The following is an 18,367-nucleotide window of genomic DNA, read 5'->3' as shown; positions in this document are numbered from 1 at the left end:
GACAATACTGCGATCCGAGTGGTCTACTGCGAGATAGAGGTATGTATCTAGTCTTAACATCGTCGTACATCTCGCCTTCGTCACTATCCCAACACCAAGACTCGCATTCGCATTCGGTCCATCCTGGTATGCATCGCGAAGCCTGATCTATGAGACGGTGGATGCCGCAGATACGCCGTTTCCTACATGGTAGTCTTCGATGATTCCGTCCGTACATGGCGTGCCCTCGATGGCGAGCCAAGTACAACCAGTCAATACGGGTTGAACGGCGAAGTACAACAGCGCATGCAGGTGCCGGCAAAATTACGGCCCAATTTTTCCAAGCTGACCCTGCATGAGATTTTCTGTTGCTCGCATTACGAACAGCCTACTAAAGTAGAACCTCCGGTACCATAACTTGGTCTCGGCCCTTTTCGAAGCCATCGTCCTAGGTTCCGCAGCGGCCGAACCGATCTCGCGGGTGGACATGGTGCGATTATGTTGTACCTTCCTTCCCAATTAGGCTTATCGTGAAGCATATTAATGAAGACGTTGGGCGATGCACCGTATATTCAAGGGGAATGCATGAGTTGTATTGATAGATTCTTTACACAATCGCCGAACCAGATCGTTGGGATCGTTCATCATGCATCGGCGACCTTCCAGCCACCAGGCATGAGGTTAGTGTACACCTTGAGAGGGTCGTACTTGTTACGAATAGTCTTCAGCCTTCTCAAGTTGGCAGCGGGATAGCTCTGGAAAATGGGCTGACCCCTCCCAGCGTCGTTCATGTAGAGATAGTCAGCGCTATACGATCCCCCGCGCAGCAAGCTGTTTATGCTTGCTGTGATCTCATCAGCAGCACCCCGCACTTTCGCGTCATCGCTCGCCGAAGACCAGGTGAAGTTCTCCACCATCCAAAAGAAGGGTGCTTTCGAGACGTCGATGCCTTGAGGGTTGCCTCCAGTCTTCGCGCTGTGCGAGAGGAATGCCTTAGTGATGGGCTGGAAGGTAATCGAGGCCTGGATATTGGCAACACTGGGCAACTTGGCGTTGACGCCGGAGACGAAAGTGTCGTGAATGAGCTGCACGGCCTTTCGGTCAACAACGGACGAAAGGGTGCGGAATTCCTGGCGCAATCCTAGTGGCTGCAGGGCATCTGTAGCTGAGATGTAGTCCGATAACGGCTGCAGTGCGTATGAATCAGCGACTGGGGTGAGCTTTGGCGCAGTGAAGTTCTCGAATACTTTCGGGTTGTCAGTGACAGAGTGGTAGAACTTTGCAGCCGCATAGACAGTCATGTTCGCTGCCGGGAAGGTAAGAATAGTCGGGATGATGGCAGCTTTTGGGTCAGACCCTCCATATTTCCCAAAGTTGTACACGCCGTCCAGGTAGCCGGATGCCTGAGTCTGATCGAATTGACCGATGCCGACGTGAACGTCGCTGCCCTCCACAGGTCGCAAGTCAAATCGTGTGACGATGCAGAACGAATTACCACCGCCCCTCAATGCCCAGAAGAGATCTGAGTACTTGTTCGTTGCCGTCGCCTCAACGATTTGGCCCCTTGAAAGCACACACTGCCCATTTTTAGTCATGTATAACTTTATACAGAGGATTGGCGACATACCTCATACTTCATGACATTGTCGGAAGCGAATCCGTACTCCGATGAGTAGAAAGAGATGCCGCCACCGAGCAACAAGCCGGGAACACCAACGTGGCCCACACGACCACCGACAGCTGCGAGCCCAGATGGTTTCAGATAGGCGTAAACGTCTCTCCACCTGTTCCCGGGTCCGACAGAGACGACAGACTTGTCTGAGGAAAGCGACAAGGTCGTCAGATTGGAAGAAGAGATTAATACGCCTGAGCTATCAATCCCGTTGTAACCAGGGATTGGCATGTGTCCTCCACCTCGCATAGCAAACTTGGAACGTGTCAGGGTCGTTGTGGTGACCGCATAGGCAACTTGCTGGGCATTTTGTGGAACGAAAACGCATGCAGGGCTGCTGTACACCGTAGCTGACCAGTATGCTGTGAATTGTTAGTGAAGATCGGGCCGATTTTTCGAGGATGTTATCGTACGCTTTTGTGTCTCATATAAGTAGCCGGAAGTCCCAGGCGAGAAGATACTGTCGGGGTATTTAGATCTCAGCTTAGAGCAGGCGGCCTGCTCTCCACCAGAGCGGCTTTGTGCCGCACCTGCCGCGATGGACGGCGCAGCAAACAGCAAAGCTGCGACACCTGCCAGTAGTACCATTCTGAATGTAATGGGAGGATAGCAAAAGGTGAACCTGATGGGCACCAATGGGCGAATGTTGATGGTTATGAAGAATTTCGGTCGGATATGACCATCCGCCTGCGCGGCTCAAATACATCTGGATGCATGTTGATCCAGCGCACCTAGGTCTTCCGGATACCGGGGGTGTTGCCCATTGAGGAAGCAGGAAGGGCCGTCTGCATGTCCAGCATGTAAACTATGCAGTAGATCGCAAGCGAAGCAGTCGTGCCGCCCGTGTGTACGTGGTGGGCCTTCGCAAATAGTCCAGACATCGGGGCATACAGACTCCAGAGCCTGGATCTCATGAGCAAGCCGCAATGCAGCAAAGAAAGGACGTACGAGAACTGATGGGCCAAACGCGATGGGGGGTTGAAGAGGCAAGGGATGCAAGGATGAGAATACGCGCTGTACGGCTCGGGCTAGCTCAAAAACACACCTCATCCTCCGATGATCACTTAGCGCGGATGCCAAGGCTGACGACGTTTGTAGGCTCGATCCCGAGGTTGCTCTTACCTAGGTAACGACACATCAACGCTTCGCTCTTCGCATGCGAACATCGATCCTCTTGGTCTCGAATACTGAGGAACATCATCACTGCACGCATCAATTCCATCACAATGTCAACGAGGCACAGCAGACGCGTCTTGCGCGGCCCAGCTTCGCCGCAACGCGTGACGTCACAGCCTTGAGCGGGCATATGTCTTTCAGATGATGGCCATCAACAAGAGAAGGAGGCTGGATTATGCAATAGATAAAATTGAGGGAGGCATCTTGGGTTATTTGGCGTCGAATCAGCCTGGGACTGTTGCCTTGCGCATCCTGGCTTTGTACTACACGCACGCGCCACACAGCCACACCATTGGGCCATTCACTGACCGGAATGGCGCGTGGTCTTCAAATGCATGAAGCAGAAGAGCATATCAGATATGGCGTGGGCATTTTAGTATACTCAGCCTTGTTGTTTTGCAGACAGCGACGCCCATGTCGCGGCGAAGTGATGAGGCGGTGGGCAATCGCTGCGCAGCCTTGGAGTGCTCAAGTGAAGGCGAAGTCTGTTTGCCTGTTTAAGACAACAACGACGCGCACAGTCGAATTTCACCTCTTCCAAGCGAGCATTTATCTTGCGTCGTACAGAGATTTCGTCCAACGTCTTTCGTCTTTTCCCCCACCCTGGACTACCGCTCTCGCTACCACGACACCACACTTTCTCCTCATCGTTTTGGTTGCGACTGTTGCCATTCCATCTTCGCTACTGGTTGAACACCCTGAATAATATTCTGCATTCTGAATAGACACACCGGATAGCTGAGCCCATTAGGTACGTGGGGTCCGTCGCGCCTGCAGCGCAAGTGCTGCTCGCACAGCAGATACCGATACCCTTGAACATGCTCCTGTTCAGGCAAGGTTACACAAGCTGACTCATCTATCATACAGTTTACTTCCTGTGGTGTCTACACCATGGCATCGGCAGCGGCTACGGCCTACGCCTATCACCATTTGGTACTTCCTCCGAAGCTCCCGCAGCAGGACGACCGCAACGCCGCGCACGACTTGACTCTTGTCGATATCGCCATTCACGCCCTTGAGTCTCTGAAACCCTTCGTCAACAGCGAGCATGTCGGCTCAGTCGAAGTCGCCGTAGCAACGGTCAAGAACTGTCGCGACCACTGCCGCAATGACAGTGAAGGTCAAGTTCAAGACCTTCTTGCCAATATCGCAAACGGCGCCGCTACTGGTAAATTTCCATTGGAGATTAAAGAGCAGAACGCGGGGATCCTCGTCGGTCGGTCTTCAAACAACTTGGTCTTCGAGTTCTTCGAGCTTTCTCCTACGAATGAGGCGGCTATGCATTCAGGCCGACTAGTACGAGAGTTTCCTGCCCATGCATCACAGATACCTATCGGAAAGGTCAATCCCGATCTTATCGAATCGATCTCCAGGACCATAGCTACAATGACGACCCAGACAGCTCCTGGCTTCCAGCCCAAAATCACCAAGAATAACAAGAGTATGGACGAACAGCGCGACACGACGCATCCCGGCATGACAACCGACTTCTTTTCGAACCTTATCGCTGCTTTCGGTGAGCCGACAGATGTACGCCATAGCACGAAATATACCCGGGAAGAGGTTCTTTGGAATGACTGCTTTGCACCATGGCGACGGTCCCCATTATGGCTCTTGTTACGCGTATCGCTACAGCTGCTGTTCTCCCGACAAGCACCTTCCAATCTCCATGCCGACGGTCTGTACAAAGCCTTCATGATCTTTATGTTATCACGATTACTCGATCTGGGGAAACAGCACTGGAAAGATATGGGTAGCGAGGCGATTCATATTACATTAGCCAAGTTATCCCGACGGCTACGCAAGTTCGAGCTTCTCAAGCAAGAAGGGTACCTACAGCCAGGCTGGGCACAACATATTCATGACCGGATGATTAACGCCCACAAATTCATCAACCAGCACTGGCAGGATCAGATCGACAACTCTAAGGCCAATATCGACTTCAGCACCGTTGCCCAGCTCAAGCCTAAGGCCGATGTCGACATGAAACTCTCCGGGTTAGATGCATTCTTGTTGGCGGTCACGTCTCGTCAGCGAGAAGTCTCGTCGTCTACCTTCACTCCTACTTCCGAGTATCCATCTTATCCAGCTACTCAACTACCGGAAAGCATAAAGTCGTCCGGTTCTCATGAAGATAGATACTTCCGCCTAGCCGCTTTCGAGAAGTGGGTCGAGCATCATCTTGTTGACTGGTACACTTCACATCTCCACGATGGAGATGCATGCTTGAGTCTACGTACAATCATGACTAGCTACTATGACGTGGCTAGTAGCACCTATGCTGGAGTGCCTATCGGCCTGTCCATCATGTATCTGACGCTTACTGGGCTTTGGATCGCGTGCGACCAGATCGCATGCACGATATATCCCATGCTGCTTGAGTATGATCCTGAGGTCGATCTGGCCGAGTTTCATTGCCTTACGCTTCCCCTCAAGAGCCACCTGAACTGCTTGAACGCTTCAGAGCACTATGTACGAACGCGACAGGCCAGAGCGGTGAAGGGAAGACCTTCTGTCTATCGAAAGTTTGGCGACCCTGCCTCGTTCTCTGTCCGATACTTTGATCAGTGCGAGACTCTTCAGGCTACATTATCGGATATCGAACTTGATGCCGCTGCCAAGCGCAAGCGGAAGTGTAAAGAGCTGGCAGATCTCAAGCTACAGTATCAGCAGTACATGGACCAGTACAATAGCAACGTATGTGAGGAGGTATGGGAGATCTACAATCGCAGACACGGCTACAGACGAAAGGTCCACTCCAATAACTGCAGCAGATGTGCAGCGAAGGCCAAGGCAGATTCCCTTACGATCCGGATCTACGAATGGCCAGTCTCATCAAAGACACCTGTAGCAAAGGCTACGGTGTTTGAGTTGGTTGTACCGGATCCCTACAGCAACTGGCGCGATGCCTCAGCGCACTTCATTACCACGGTTCTCGGCTATAAGGATGCGAACCAATTACGACCGTCACACTCATACACGCTCAACAACCACCAGGATCTGTCCCATCTGCTATCCAATCGGTACCATCGGCGGAGAATAGTCCCACTCTCGAATGTCAAGAGCCACACTGCCACCCACAGGAAGTTGCAGAAAGCTATTCCTCACTTGAACGATGACGATGTTTGCCTTAACAACGCTTTACAATACGCCTACTACGACGTTTCCAGCGGCATCTTCAACGCTAGCATGCCCAGTTGTACAGAAGAAGTCCCGAAGAAATGCCTATACCCCATGCCAACGCGATCAAAGGCTCTTGAACGCTTCATGTATCGCCCACCAACATCGCCCGATGGTTTACCAGCCAACGAAGTTATCGCCAGTTTGTCTGATTGTCCAATGCACTTCTCGATCGATGAGTATAAGGCTTTGGGCGCGCTACCGCTTGGGAGCAACCTTGTTCATTCGAACATTATTGCTCAGCTAGCGATTCCATCAGTCGACTTTACAAAGATCGAGACGCAATGTATAATTCTCCAGTCTGTACATCAGGCGGGTCCGCCAAGTCAGTGCATCGAGCGGTCAGGCCACTCTATCCTTACAGAAACCTCGTTTGGCCATGCTATGCTCGCGCAGCTTGAGAGCAACTTGGGCCGCATCGAAGAAAACTGGGAATCATGGAGGGCTGCAGCAACATTCTCCTTACTCACTCGACGAATACTGAGCTTGACACGAGCCCAGGACGTTCGTTCTCGCGCGCTTGATTACCTTGAGACTTTGCGAGCGGTTTGCTTGAAATGGTTACGACGCTTGAAGAAGCGGGTGGCTGCCTCAACGGACGACGGCCAGCGCACAGAACTTTGGAGCCGCGCTACAGAGGTAGCGCTGCTGTGCACCTCGACCTATGATGTGGAAGAGCCTGACTTTGAGACTGTGCTTCAGCAAAAGTCGGCAATCTCAACGTTGCTTCAATCGTCTATTGTTGTGCAAGAGCACTGTGGAACCATGCAGTCGGATTTCACAGAGCTTTTCGGTATCTCACTACAGTCGTGGAATTCATTGATGTATCGCATCCTTCCAACACTACGAAGTCGCGTCCTCGAGGATGACAGCGGTCTTTCGGATGCCATCAAAGCGAATTGGGCCGCATTCGAAGAATCGAATTCCAGTAATTCTTGGTATTCACTGAACGAGAATCGCCAAAAGCAATGGATGATCACTACATCTGGATCATATCTGCCGGTGCATTTCAACTTACTCACTGGCGAATTGCTTGTCAATGGTCTTCCGCTCGCTCGTCTTCCTGCCGAGTATGAGCGCCATAGAATGTATGAGCCTTTGTTTCACAAATCAGCTCTGGAAGTTGTGCCAACCGATGAAATTGGGTTCAGGTTCTCTGCCAAGACTCTTTACCATGGCTACAACCTTCACTTCGGAATGAAGGGCGACGATATGATACTGTCTGCTATCCAAAAGGGTACGAGGCGGCTTGAGTTGGTACCTTCACGTCTTTTTCAGGGCTTGTTACCTCAGTCCTTTGTGACAGATGCCGTACACTGGTATGATTTCAACGCTCAAGAGCTCTTGTTTCGGCCTATGTATGCTCCCTGGTCGGCTGAATACGATGATACACGATGGCGCCTCGTAAGACATGGAACATCATGGCGGCTAGTCAACAAGGGCAAGGTTACGATCTGCGTGCGTAGCCCTACAGCTCGTACCATCTCGAGCGTTTTGGCGCCACTAGAGAAACCGCTACACATACACATGCGTCTTGTTGGTTCAAACGATACTTCTGATCTCCGCGTCGAGATAGAGCTACCGCGACTACAAATCTCGTTCGAATTCGCCGAAGCGAGTGACCATTTACGCTCTCGCCAATTTCGCGACATGATTATCGACTCCGATCAAACCATAGGTGCCCTTGTTGGTATGCAAAGCCGGTTGATATTGAGGTCAGCGGAAGGCCGGCGAATGATGATCATTCCGGAAGGATCAGTCAGTTTCGCGAAGGGAGACCTACACCATCCTGAGGCCAGAATTCTAGAAGACTCGGCAACTCGGATTCGCGCTTATGACATCGACGAGACTCTTGGCCAGATAACTGGAGATGGAAGCCTGCGAAGCCGCCTGATCTTGTGCTACATGCACGCGCTAACGTCTCATTGCCTACCCGATCCTCTGACTGGATGTACCGGCACTGAGTCAGCTATCTCAATTCTGAGATCGGCAGCTGTGGGATCGATCGACCTTCTCGCACCAGAAGATATAGATCTTCTGACCTGTCTGGCAAATCTCTCGGCTACGAGATCGTTTTATCCCGAGAACCTGAAAGTAATGCAGCGTACGAAGTGGGATGAGAGTCTCCCATCGCTATCGCAACATACTTCTTTGCGGTCCCTCGTATCGAGCCTACTACATCAGGTTGGGAGGATGCAATTCTTCTACCCTGATAAACACAATGACTTCGAGTTGATCAGAAAGACTCAAAAGAAATTGATGTCGTCTTCAACTGCCTATTTGGATGAGCGATCTTCAATTCGCACTGCCACGTTCCAAGTCGCCAGCTTTGGTGCAGAGCACTTCAGCTCTGCACAAGACTCGCATTACGACCGGCGAGACGTCCAATTACATTCCCAGAGAGGGGTTCAGGCTAATACGACAGCCAAGCTAATGCTAAGGGATCGATTCAGCCTTCACAGCCGTATCACAGACCTTAAAGCCCGGCTTCTCCAACAGCACTTCAAGAATGCTACCATCCTGGGATTGAATCGCTCCTTCGATCCTGTAGCTCTCCGGTACGATTCAAAGTGGCTGGACGATGCATCAAAAGCAATCATAGAGCAATGGTGCACTCTACAACCAGGTCTAGCTGGCGCGTCTACCGGCAGCAACAACAAATACGACATAATCACATGGCTATCCACGATGGCATACGGAACATCGGATATGAATGTCATACAGGCTTTTGCCGCATTCTATATCTCACAGGATTTCTCCATAGTACAACCACCTGCTGCTTCAACGTTCGAATTAGCTAAGGGACATGTCTTTCACCAAACAACGATTGAGAACATCCTTCATAACAACGCCAAGCCATTCGAAGATTCTCGTGAAGCGATGTCACCAAAGTCGGCATCAGAGACTGAAGAGCAGCATCACAACAGAATGAACTCCTTGTTTCGACAACGGAAGAATAGTGCGATCCAGAACTTTGTGAGCGGCTTGAAGAAGCAGTGGCCAATTCAGGTTCCTACATTACCGCAAGCGGCTGCAATTGACACGTATGTCAATGTTTCCGATGTAATGGTCACTATCCGGAATCACTTTTATAGCTGGTACGATAACCACTTATTCATGGAATACCTCGGCAAATTGTCAACGATCATGGCACGACAGGTGGCGTCGCCGGTTGTGGCACCACAGCATATCCTCACCTCGCCGCCAAAGCAGGCCCAGCTCAGCGACTCCACTCGGCATCTCAGCTTCCTGGATGTGTTCACTGTAAGGCCGTCTCGGTCCATCGAAACCCTCTCACTGACAGCTCCTTCCGAGCCTGCGGTTACGGTCGCCAAAGGACATCTGCCTGAGAAGCATTCGGAGGTGAATGAAAGGCTTGAGGAACTTTGTCGAAGAAACATGGTCTACGCCACCTCCAAGTGTGAGCGAGAGTACGTTGAGAATCTACGATCAAGCTGCGATGCCCTCAACTCGTTTGTCAACAGCAACGTCATGCATGACGAGTTAGTTGCAGATGTTCAAGCTCTGCTGCACGACTACCTCAGCAAGTGTCAGAACCATCTTGAGAGCTTCAACTCCGCATTGAAGGGGCTTTTTAGCCACCAAGTCGCCTTTCAAACACAGCTGTCGCCACGATTATGTACAAAGTTCTGGCTCGGTCAACTACACAGAGACCGATTCGACACACTATCGTCTGCCTGGAAAGAAATTGTCATTCAGTATGCGCTCGCTATCACCAATCTACAACGCGCTCAGCGGCTACTCCGCTTATCCAAGAAGCCCGTCGATCTCGTGGAGGAGCTCCGCCATGTTGGACATAGCAATTGGGATGTGCATCAATACCCAGAGACTCTTCTCATCGAGGCTGAGAGCGGAATTCTTGTACGAGCCGAACAGGAGTTTATTGCTAGCCAGATGCGTTCGCCAAAAGATGGCTGGAATATCGTGCTTCAACTGCTCATGGGCGGTGGCAAGAGCTCAACAATTCTTCCCATACTCAGTGCTTTTCATGGAGACAGGAAGAAGTAAGTGTCTCTAAACCCAACCGATCGGACGACAGCATACTAATATTAGAAACTAGGCTTGTCCGAGTGGTCATTGCAAAACCCCAGAGCCGACAAATGCTGCAAATGCTGGTCGCTAAGCTTGGTGGTCTCTTGAACCGAAAGGTCTATCAGATGCCCTTCTCACGCAACCTCCGACTTAGTGCTCAAGATGCCCACACCATCCGCGAGATCTACGAAGAATGCATTCGCGAGCGCGGTGTGTTACTGATTCAACCAGAGCATATCTTAGTAAGTCAGGGCTGTTCGAAACGCATATGAGACACATACTGACTTCGTACCTCTACCCCTGCAGTCTTTCAAGATGATGGCAGTGGAATGTGTTCTCATTGATCAGCCGGAAACCGCTCGGAAACTGTTAGCAACCCAGCAATGGTTCGACGACGTGTCATGCGACTGTATCGACGAAAGTGATGAGAACTTCTCGACGAAGTTTGAGCTCATCTACACAATGGGCAGTCAGAGTTCGATAGAATATGCTCCAGAGCGATGGTTGATCATTCAGGATCTTCTAGCGCTAATCCCCACTGTGGCGAAGCAGGTCAAGGAGACCCATCCCGAGGCGATTAGTATAGAAGGCGATGGCGACGGGCGGTATCCCAGGATGAGATTCCTACGACCTGACGCTGCCGATCTGGCTTTGCGTCTACTCGCGACAAAGGTCGTTGAATCAGGCGTAGGAAGTCCATCTCGTTCGCAGTCTCCCACCATGCAGGCCGCGATACTGCGCTACATCTCCGTAACGGAGCTGGAAGCTCATGAGATCGAGAGAGTCGAAAACAGCAAGTTTTGGACCGAGACGACTAAGCCGGCACTACTACTTCTGCGCGGGCTATTTGCAGGGGGCGTGCTGAACTTTGTGTTCTCGCAGAAGCGGTACCGCGTCAACTTTGGTCTCGACAACACACGCACTCCAGCCACTCGGCTAGCCGTACCATATCGCAGCAAGGACTCTCCTTCACCTGGGAGTGAATACTCACACCCTGATGTTCTGATTTTATTGAGTTTGTTGTCTTGGTACTACGAAGGCCTCAAGGACGAGGACCTCTTCGATACCTTGACTCATCTGTTGAAGTCCGATCAAGCAACCATTCACTTCGACGAGTTCATTAGCACCGCGTCTTCAAGTTTACCCAAGGCCTTCAGACAGCTCTCTGGCATCTCCATACGCGATCGGCACCAGTGCGTTGAGGAGGTATTTCCAGGTTTACGGCATTCCAAGAAGGCAGTCGATTATTTCGTCTCTCATCTCGTGTTCCCCAAGGAACTGAAGCAATTCCCTTCGAAACTCAGTGCAAGTGGGTGGGATTTGTCGATCCAGAAGCCGAACCCCACGACTGGCTTTTCGGGGACAAACGATACCCGGCATCTTCTTCCACTCAACATGCACCAACTTGATCTGCCGAGCCAACAACACACCAACGCTCGGGTCTTGTCATATCTGTTGATGGATGAGACTTCTGTGGCCCATTTACCAGCACGCGCCGTTGGTAGTATAAGCAGTAAAGATGGACAGCATCTTCTTGCTTTCATCGAGGGGTTACATCCAGACATAAGAGTTATACTGGACTGCGGCGCATCAATCCTTGATATGAACAACCGAGAGGTGGCTGAAGCATGGCTGAAGCTACGAGGCAATGACGTCGCAGCCGTGGTCTACTTTGAGGACGAGGAACTGTCTGTCATAGATCGCGCTTCCAAGATCGAATCCTTCCAGACATCTCCGTACGCGAAGATGCTAGATTCGTGTGTCGTCTACTTGGATGAGAGCCACACGCGGGGAACAGACATACCAGGATTGCCACGACACTATCGGGCTGCCCTGACCTTAGGCAGTCAACTGACCAAGGATCGCCTCACACAAGCAGCTATGCGACTACGAAAGCTCGGCAATGGCCAATCGGTGTGCTTTGTCGTACCCGGGGAGATACGTACCAAGATCTACGAACGAAACGGCAAACCGCCCGGTACCCCAATCGACGTTCATGAGGTACTGGCGTGGGCGATAGGCGAGACCTGGTCTGATATCAAACGTTCGCTCCCACTGTGGGCTGTGCAGGGGAACCGATTCGAGAGCCACAAGCACTTGTTGCTGGACGGTGCCAACACGACCAAAGGAACAGCGGAAGAGTTCCTAGAAGAGGAAGCAGCAAGCCTGGAGACTCGATACAAGCCACGCGAGCCAGATAACGATGGCTCCAAACACCTCCAGGATTGGGACGAATCTAATAAGAACATCGTCAAGATCGTATCGCGATGCCGTGATTTCGAAGCCATGGGCTTTGGCTCAGCTGCGCTATCGGAGGAGCAGGAACGCGAACTCGCCCCAGAGATCGAAGAGGAGCGCCAAATCGAGCGCCCACCGCGCCTGAAGGCTCATCCACACAACTTTCACCCAGACCTCAAGCGCCTCATCGATACAGGAGAGTTCTGCGTCAGTTCAGAAGCATGGGGACCGGCCTTCGAAGCCCTCTGCACCACGAGCGCTGCCAAGGATGTTGATCTGAGCAAATTTCCTAACGACTTGCTGGTCACAGCGGACTTCATACACACTGTTCAAGTTCCTCCAGGCTCGACCCTCGCGTCCTTCGTATCCGACTCGTACCAACGACCTGTACAATTCGTACTTTCCGTCCATCGCCAGGGAACTGTTAGCAACCTCATCATTGTGAGTCCCTACGAGGCCAACCAGTTGCTACCTCTCCTCCGCCAGTCGAAGACAGTCTGCCTGCATATCTTCGCGCCGCGTTCCAATGCCAGCTACGCATCGGTCGATGATCTCATGCTATACAATGTCGGCCGCAACTTCTTGCCTGGTTCAGTCTCGCGTAGCTTGACGATGCAGCTGAATCTCTTCGCCGGGAGCCTCTATCTACGATCGCTGTCGGAGTACGCCGAGATCTGTGACTTTCTTGGTCTTCTAAAAGGAACAGCGAAAGACGATCAGGAAGTCTATGCAGATGGCTTCATCGATCCGCCAGCTGGGATCTGGGGGCTGGAGAAGTCTCCTGTGCCCTTCCTGCGAGCGCTACTCATGAAGATCCGGCGGGAAGGAGAAGGCGTCGAGAAGACCCATCTGGGTAGGATGCTAAGCGGAGTTCGACTGGAGGAGAGCGACTTTGTGGTGGAAGAGTAGTTGGCTATTTTGACGGCTGGTGACGATCTAGAGACGAAGATTGGATGTGAGAAGAGAGAAAGAATGTTACACGAAGAGGCGGTAATGAGATCGGCACAGCTCTACACTACGGTTAGAAGCACTGTCGGTGTGTCAGCAAGTAGTAGATATAATGCACCTCTGTGGTATAATCTCTTTGGCATAATCGCGTGATGCTTCCGAGCGGTCTTTCGAGGTGTCGCGCGTCGCGTGTCGCGTGTCGCCTCGGTACTGTCATCGCCCCATTGAGACTAGCGCACCCACGTCATTAGCACCAGCCCTGGAGGGGGTTGGGAGTTCCTGTCGTTTGCTGCATGCACGCCATTGAGTCCTGACATTTATACAAGTCTCGTTGTTATGTATGCGTCTACCTCCATAATGCAGCTAATTACATCTTTGTAGAGTGCGACACGAATTACACCCACTACTACAGTAGTGCGCGCGATTCGCGACTTCCGGACTCAACTACACCCATGCAACCAGGCATCACTTGTCATCAAGATGTTCGTAGAGCAACCTTCTCGATTCGCGCAACTCTTTGTCGCCAATATATACAAGAAAGAAGTCAATGTATGTACAATGCTTCCAGAGCGAGCACAACAGATGCACTGCATCCCCGCCATCCAATGAAATCCACTGATGTCCGCCGATTCGTCCTCCACATTTTGTTTGAGGTCTTGCTCTAGGCAGCCTAGCAAGAAGAGAGAGGCTCCTTGTAGATGCAAGAGTCAGAGGGGCCCTTGGAAACGCTCTCGGGCTCGCTGCCAGAAGCAACACCCTTGAACTCCTCGCAGATGACCTTGACGGAGCTGGCGCAGTTGGTAGCGTCGATGGTAGCGGAATCACCGAAGTTCGGGTTAATGCCAGCAAGGAGCTTGCCGTTGGAGGCCTTGACGTTCTTCATGATGACGTGGCGCTCAGCGGACTGCTTGCAGTTACCGCAGGAGCGGTATAGCTTGCCGAAGGTGTCAACGGTGAAGCCGTCGATGGTGACGGTACCAGCACCGTTCTGCTGGATGACCTTGTCTTCAGCGCCGGTAGCTCCTCCACCGATCACTAGAAGGCGTTAGCTCAGTCCTGAAGTATGTGCAAACACCTCTTACCAGTTGCGTCACCATCTTTCTTGAGAGAAAGCGCGTCCTCGCAGACAGCAGCCCACCAAACGTTCTCGATGGTGCAGCTGCCCTCGCAGTGGACACCCTCGATCTGATCCTCTCCGATAATCGCGTTCTTCAAAGTAGCGCCATCCTGCAGAGGTAGAGGTACGAAGTCAGTATATGTCTCACATGCACTTCCTACAGCCGTGACATACCTTTAGAATAAAGACCGCGTCAGAATCTCCACCTTCAGCCTGGCCAGTGCAAGACACGCCACGACCATAGGTCTTGAGACCACCGTCAAAGGTGCCAGTGATCTCCATGGGCTCCTTGAGCGTCTGAGAGCCCTTGGAGGCTGGGATAGGCAAGCTCGCCCGCTTGTTCAGGTTGAAGAAGTTCATGGGAGAAGGCTTGCTGGGACCGGCGGAGACGGCAACGGCGAAAGCCACGATGGCAGCAGCGACGGAGGCCTTCATGTTGATAGTTGGAAAGGTTGGAGTTGGAAAAGCTGGAGAGCTGAGAAGTTGTTGGAATGAAGAGAAGGACGTTGGGTTCGGCTAGCGAATGTAATGCGTCGAGCAAAGGATTGAAAGAAGATGAGAAAGCTGAAAGACTGTAAAAGACTGTTGTTGGCTCGATGGTGAGTACGGATTTCTGGGTGTGTCTCCCGCTCCATCTTATACCATCCACGGATCTGTTCCGACATCTTCTGAATGCCTGCCGTCGGGACAACTGCGGAAACTTGCAGGTTTGGCGAAATCGCATATAGATTGAACCCACACGGCTCCGCCTACCCTCATGGGCTTTGTGCTTGGCGATTATGCTCATCTGTTTGAAACAGTCCTTGGATTCGCGAATCGTGATCCGCGCGGTCTCTACCCGTTTCGCCTTTTGCGCCAAGAGCGATGCGTTTCAAAGAGGTGACTTGGAAGTTCCTCCAATCGTATGTCATCTGGTGTTTGTGCGCACAGCAAGGAGAACAACGTGACCGTGGAAGCTAAGCCTAATCTGCAGCATGTCAAGTGTTTATCGTGTCCTCGGTATGGAAGAAGGTTGCGGCTACAGCTGTCACGTCCAGAAATCCCGAGGTCCTTGTTCTGCACCCAAAGCAGGTAGTAACGGCTGCGACATACGTTGTGTCTTCGCAACGCTCACACAGATTGATGATAGGAGACCACAATGGCACATCTGCTGAAGTTGCGCGCGGGCATATCCCAGCGCGAAAACATTGCACCTGAGTGGTGGAAGAAACAACCCAACACCACAACTCGAGCACGTGGAGTGACAGCGCTTCTGGTTGTGATCGTCGCCATCACAGTTCTTAGTATATTGAAGTTGCAAACGTGCACCAGCACAAAGAGATCGGTGCCATCGAGCCGCCTCACCAAACACGACCCCGTTCTTCACAGACCACGTCAGGCTTCGCGGAACTTTCAGTAGCGTGGTTCGAGACCCGCTTGGCATTCCCCACTACCTGGTGAAGCAAGGGGCGGGAAGCTTGTGTATCGACATGGACAGCAAGGCTGCAGTACAACCCACTGACTCAAAGTATCCACATTATATCGTCGACATCGAATTTTTAGATATCTGTAACACACATGCGGGATTGTTCAGTAAACATCGACAACCCGACGAAGGCAGCCGCCCGCCACAGCGCACCAGGACGCAGAACACCGAAATGAGAGTGACATGCATGAATCAATCCTCCACGCGGCATTTTCGTACAACGCTCAGCGGTCAAGCGTTTTTTTTTCTTTTGGTGAAACATACCCAGCTCCGAAGTTGACCCAGTCCAGACACCCTTCGCCATCTGACACCACCATCAACAGCACGAACGGCCTGACGTCGCAGGTCTCCACGCGCTCGTTCATCTCAAGAAACATTGCTTTTGTCGCAGGAATGCATGCGACGGTTCTGAACGTCAATCGCAGTGCATCCTTCTGCGAGCAATGACGGCAACGGCGTACGGCAGGCACTCCGTGAACGAGATCACGGAGTGATACGTAAGCCGATCGTGGTGCGTGCCCTACGGCTGGGGCCGTGGCTGTGGAGGCGTTGGCGCCACACTCTAATTGTAGCTTTATCGTGACGCTGCTGCGCACCTTCCGTGTTGCTTCAGTTCACACATCTCTCTGCTACGAGCGACAAAGATGCCTGACATCTAACGTGTCTAGACGATTTTCATTGATAGCAGCAGCACATGACCAAAGACGGACTGGGATTTCTCACCTCATCGCTACGCTATCCGTCCGTGCGCTGGCTAGCGCCTACCCGATATATACAACTTTTTGCCCGTCGCTCTTTTGCTCTGCACCGCAAACATCCCAGTTCAACGCGCACCTGTGCAAGCCGACCCTCGGTAGCTGGGGATTTGCGGTCCTTGCGCAGGTCAAGTTTACCTGCACCTTATCTCTACGTCGAGATATACACCCGTTAGCCATTGCTCTTAAGTGAGCACGGTGAGACAACCGACCGCTGCTTCTCTGAAATAGTCGCCAGACGCGACTGTTTTGGGTGGGTTAGTCGTCGTACTATATCTATGGTCTCCTTAGTTTATAGCATTCCTTCTCCATCCTTGCGCAGGTCAAGTATACCTGCACCTCGTCAGCTCTTAAGTGAGACGTCGAGGCCCCGTTAGCCATTGCTCTTAAGTGAGCAGGGCCGACAAACCAACCTCTACTCCTCGGGAATAGTTGCCTCCGGTGACTATTTCGGTCGTTTAGACGTTGTTACTATATCTAAGGTCACCTTAGTTTATAGCATTTCTACTTCCAGATGTCTTTCGAGACAAACTACACCGCCCTTCTCTCCTCAACAATGGAGCAAGAATCCGGGCTCTTCGATGATACGCGACCGAAGCCGTGCAACACTTGAGACTTGAGTCACATATTGTGACTCTAGCGATTGGTAGGCAGTGGCGTATCTTCTCCACACGGTTGAGAGCGCTACAGTATGTCGACTATAGTTGTTCAACCCGGACGACGTGAACTTCGTGTCTTGAAGAGACGGAAGACAGTTGAAGCTCTACTTCCAGCGGCACGAGTCGCTCACGACTCCCGCAATACACAACCATCTCGGACGCAAACGCACTTTTGCGATCCGAGACTTTCAGGTGGGCGTGGCAGCCACATAATCGCCGTATCTACCCAATATCACATATCGAGGTCTATGTCGTCGCCGGGTAGTGATTACTTCTACCCTACATTACATATTAAGGTCAATGTCGTCGTCAGGCAGTTGTCCACATCGTCGTTTCTCCTGTCAATCCATCAATTGCCAGAGCAAGCTGACTACAAACAAAGGTGAACAGGGTCCATGATCCATCGCAACGAGCGACCATACCGAGCTACCGCCCAGCTCACCTCACCTCTCCAAGCCAACATGGCCTCGCCAACCCTCTCAAGCCCCAGGCTCAAAGTCACTCTCCAACGGCCCACCACAAACCCCCGTCAGACAAACCACCGCGGCCTGATACGTCACACTCCCCGTACTCGTACAGTCCTTCGTCAGCTGCGCGCTTCCGTAGTAGCAATTACCAACCGCCGCATTCGGGGACGAGATGATATCAACCAGCACCCCATAGTCCACCGAATGGTCACGGTCCGCATCATTCGTCGCCACGCCACAGTCACCCGTGAAATTGCCCGCAGACCTGACAATGCGCATGGTAGAGGGGCAGCCGGGGATTTCCAAGTCGCAGAAATCGTTTTTCCTCCAGTCGTTCAGTTTGTCGGTGCCGGCGGAGGTGCCGGCGGAACAGAAGTCGTCGGTTCCGAAGCCGTTTTCTTGGCCTTCGATGCCTGGGGGTGAGCGTTAGATTGCTGGGAGTGGACGAAGTTGGAATGACATGTACCTGCGCTGTTCCACATCCCGATGATTTGCAGTTGGCCTGGAGTGGAGAAGGTGCCGCCGAGCTCGGAGCCGGCGTATCTGCCTATGACGAAGTCGGCGTAGGTGGATGTAGTGAAGAAGCCCAGTAGCGGAAGGATGGAAAGCCGGGAGTTCTTCATGTTGGGTATAGGAAGCAAGGTCTTGAGGTTGGATG

The 18,367-nt window shown here is 52.1% G+C and overlaps 4 protein-coding genes across 4 annotated transcripts; 1 reads left to right on the top strand and 3 right to left on the bottom strand.

The window, feature by feature from the left end:
- Positions 1-623: 623 nt before the first annotated feature.
- J4E86_011546 (uncharacterized protein) lies at positions 624-2,239 on the bottom strand (the record flags this gene model as incomplete). Its single annotated transcript, XM_051452037.1, has 3 exons — positions 624-1,556; positions 1,607-2,013; positions 2,065-2,239. The coding sequence occupies 3 exons, from the start codon at positions 2,237-2,239 to the stop codon at positions 624-626; spliced, it is 1,515 nt and encodes a 504-aa protein (XP_051296833.1).
- A 1,479-nt stretch (positions 2,240-3,718) lies between these two features.
- J4E86_011545 (uncharacterized protein) lies at positions 3,719-13,207 on the top strand (the record flags this gene model as incomplete). Its single annotated transcript, XM_051452036.1, has 3 exons — positions 3,719-10,032; positions 10,089-10,302; positions 10,367-13,207. The coding sequence occupies 3 exons, from the start codon at positions 3,719-3,721 to the stop codon at positions 13,205-13,207; spliced, it is 9,369 nt and encodes a 3,122-aa protein (XP_051296832.1).
- Positions 13,208-13,916: 709 nt separating this feature from the next.
- J4E86_011544 (uncharacterized protein) lies at positions 13,917-14,798 on the bottom strand (the record flags this gene model as incomplete). Its single annotated transcript, XM_051452035.1, has 3 exons — positions 13,917-14,281; positions 14,329-14,473; positions 14,538-14,798. 3 exons carry the CDS (start codon positions 14,796-14,798, stop codon positions 13,917-13,919), a joined length of 771 nt encoding a protein of 256 aa, XP_051296831.1.
- Positions 14,799-17,721: 2,923 nt separating this feature from the next.
- Positions 17,722-18,332, bottom strand: J4E86_011543 (uncharacterized protein; the record flags this gene model as incomplete). The annotated part of the gene is made up of 2 exons (XM_051452034.1): positions 17,722-18,122; positions 18,176-18,332. The coding sequence occupies 2 exons, from the start codon at positions 18,330-18,332 to the stop codon at positions 17,722-17,724; spliced, it is 558 nt and encodes a 185-aa protein (XP_051296830.1).
- Positions 18,333-18,367: the final 35 nt, after the last annotated feature.

Source organism: Alternaria arbusti (genome assembly GCF_024043155.1).
Source record: "Alternaria arbusti strain BMP 1465 chromosome Unknown scaffold_36, whole genome shotgun sequence".
Lineage (NCBI taxonomy): Eukaryota > Fungi > Ascomycota > Dothideomycetes > Pleosporales > Pleosporaceae > Alternaria > Alternaria arbusti.
The sequence above is the reverse complement of the archived record's forward strand: the minus strand, read 5'-3'. Positions and strand labels throughout refer to the sequence as shown.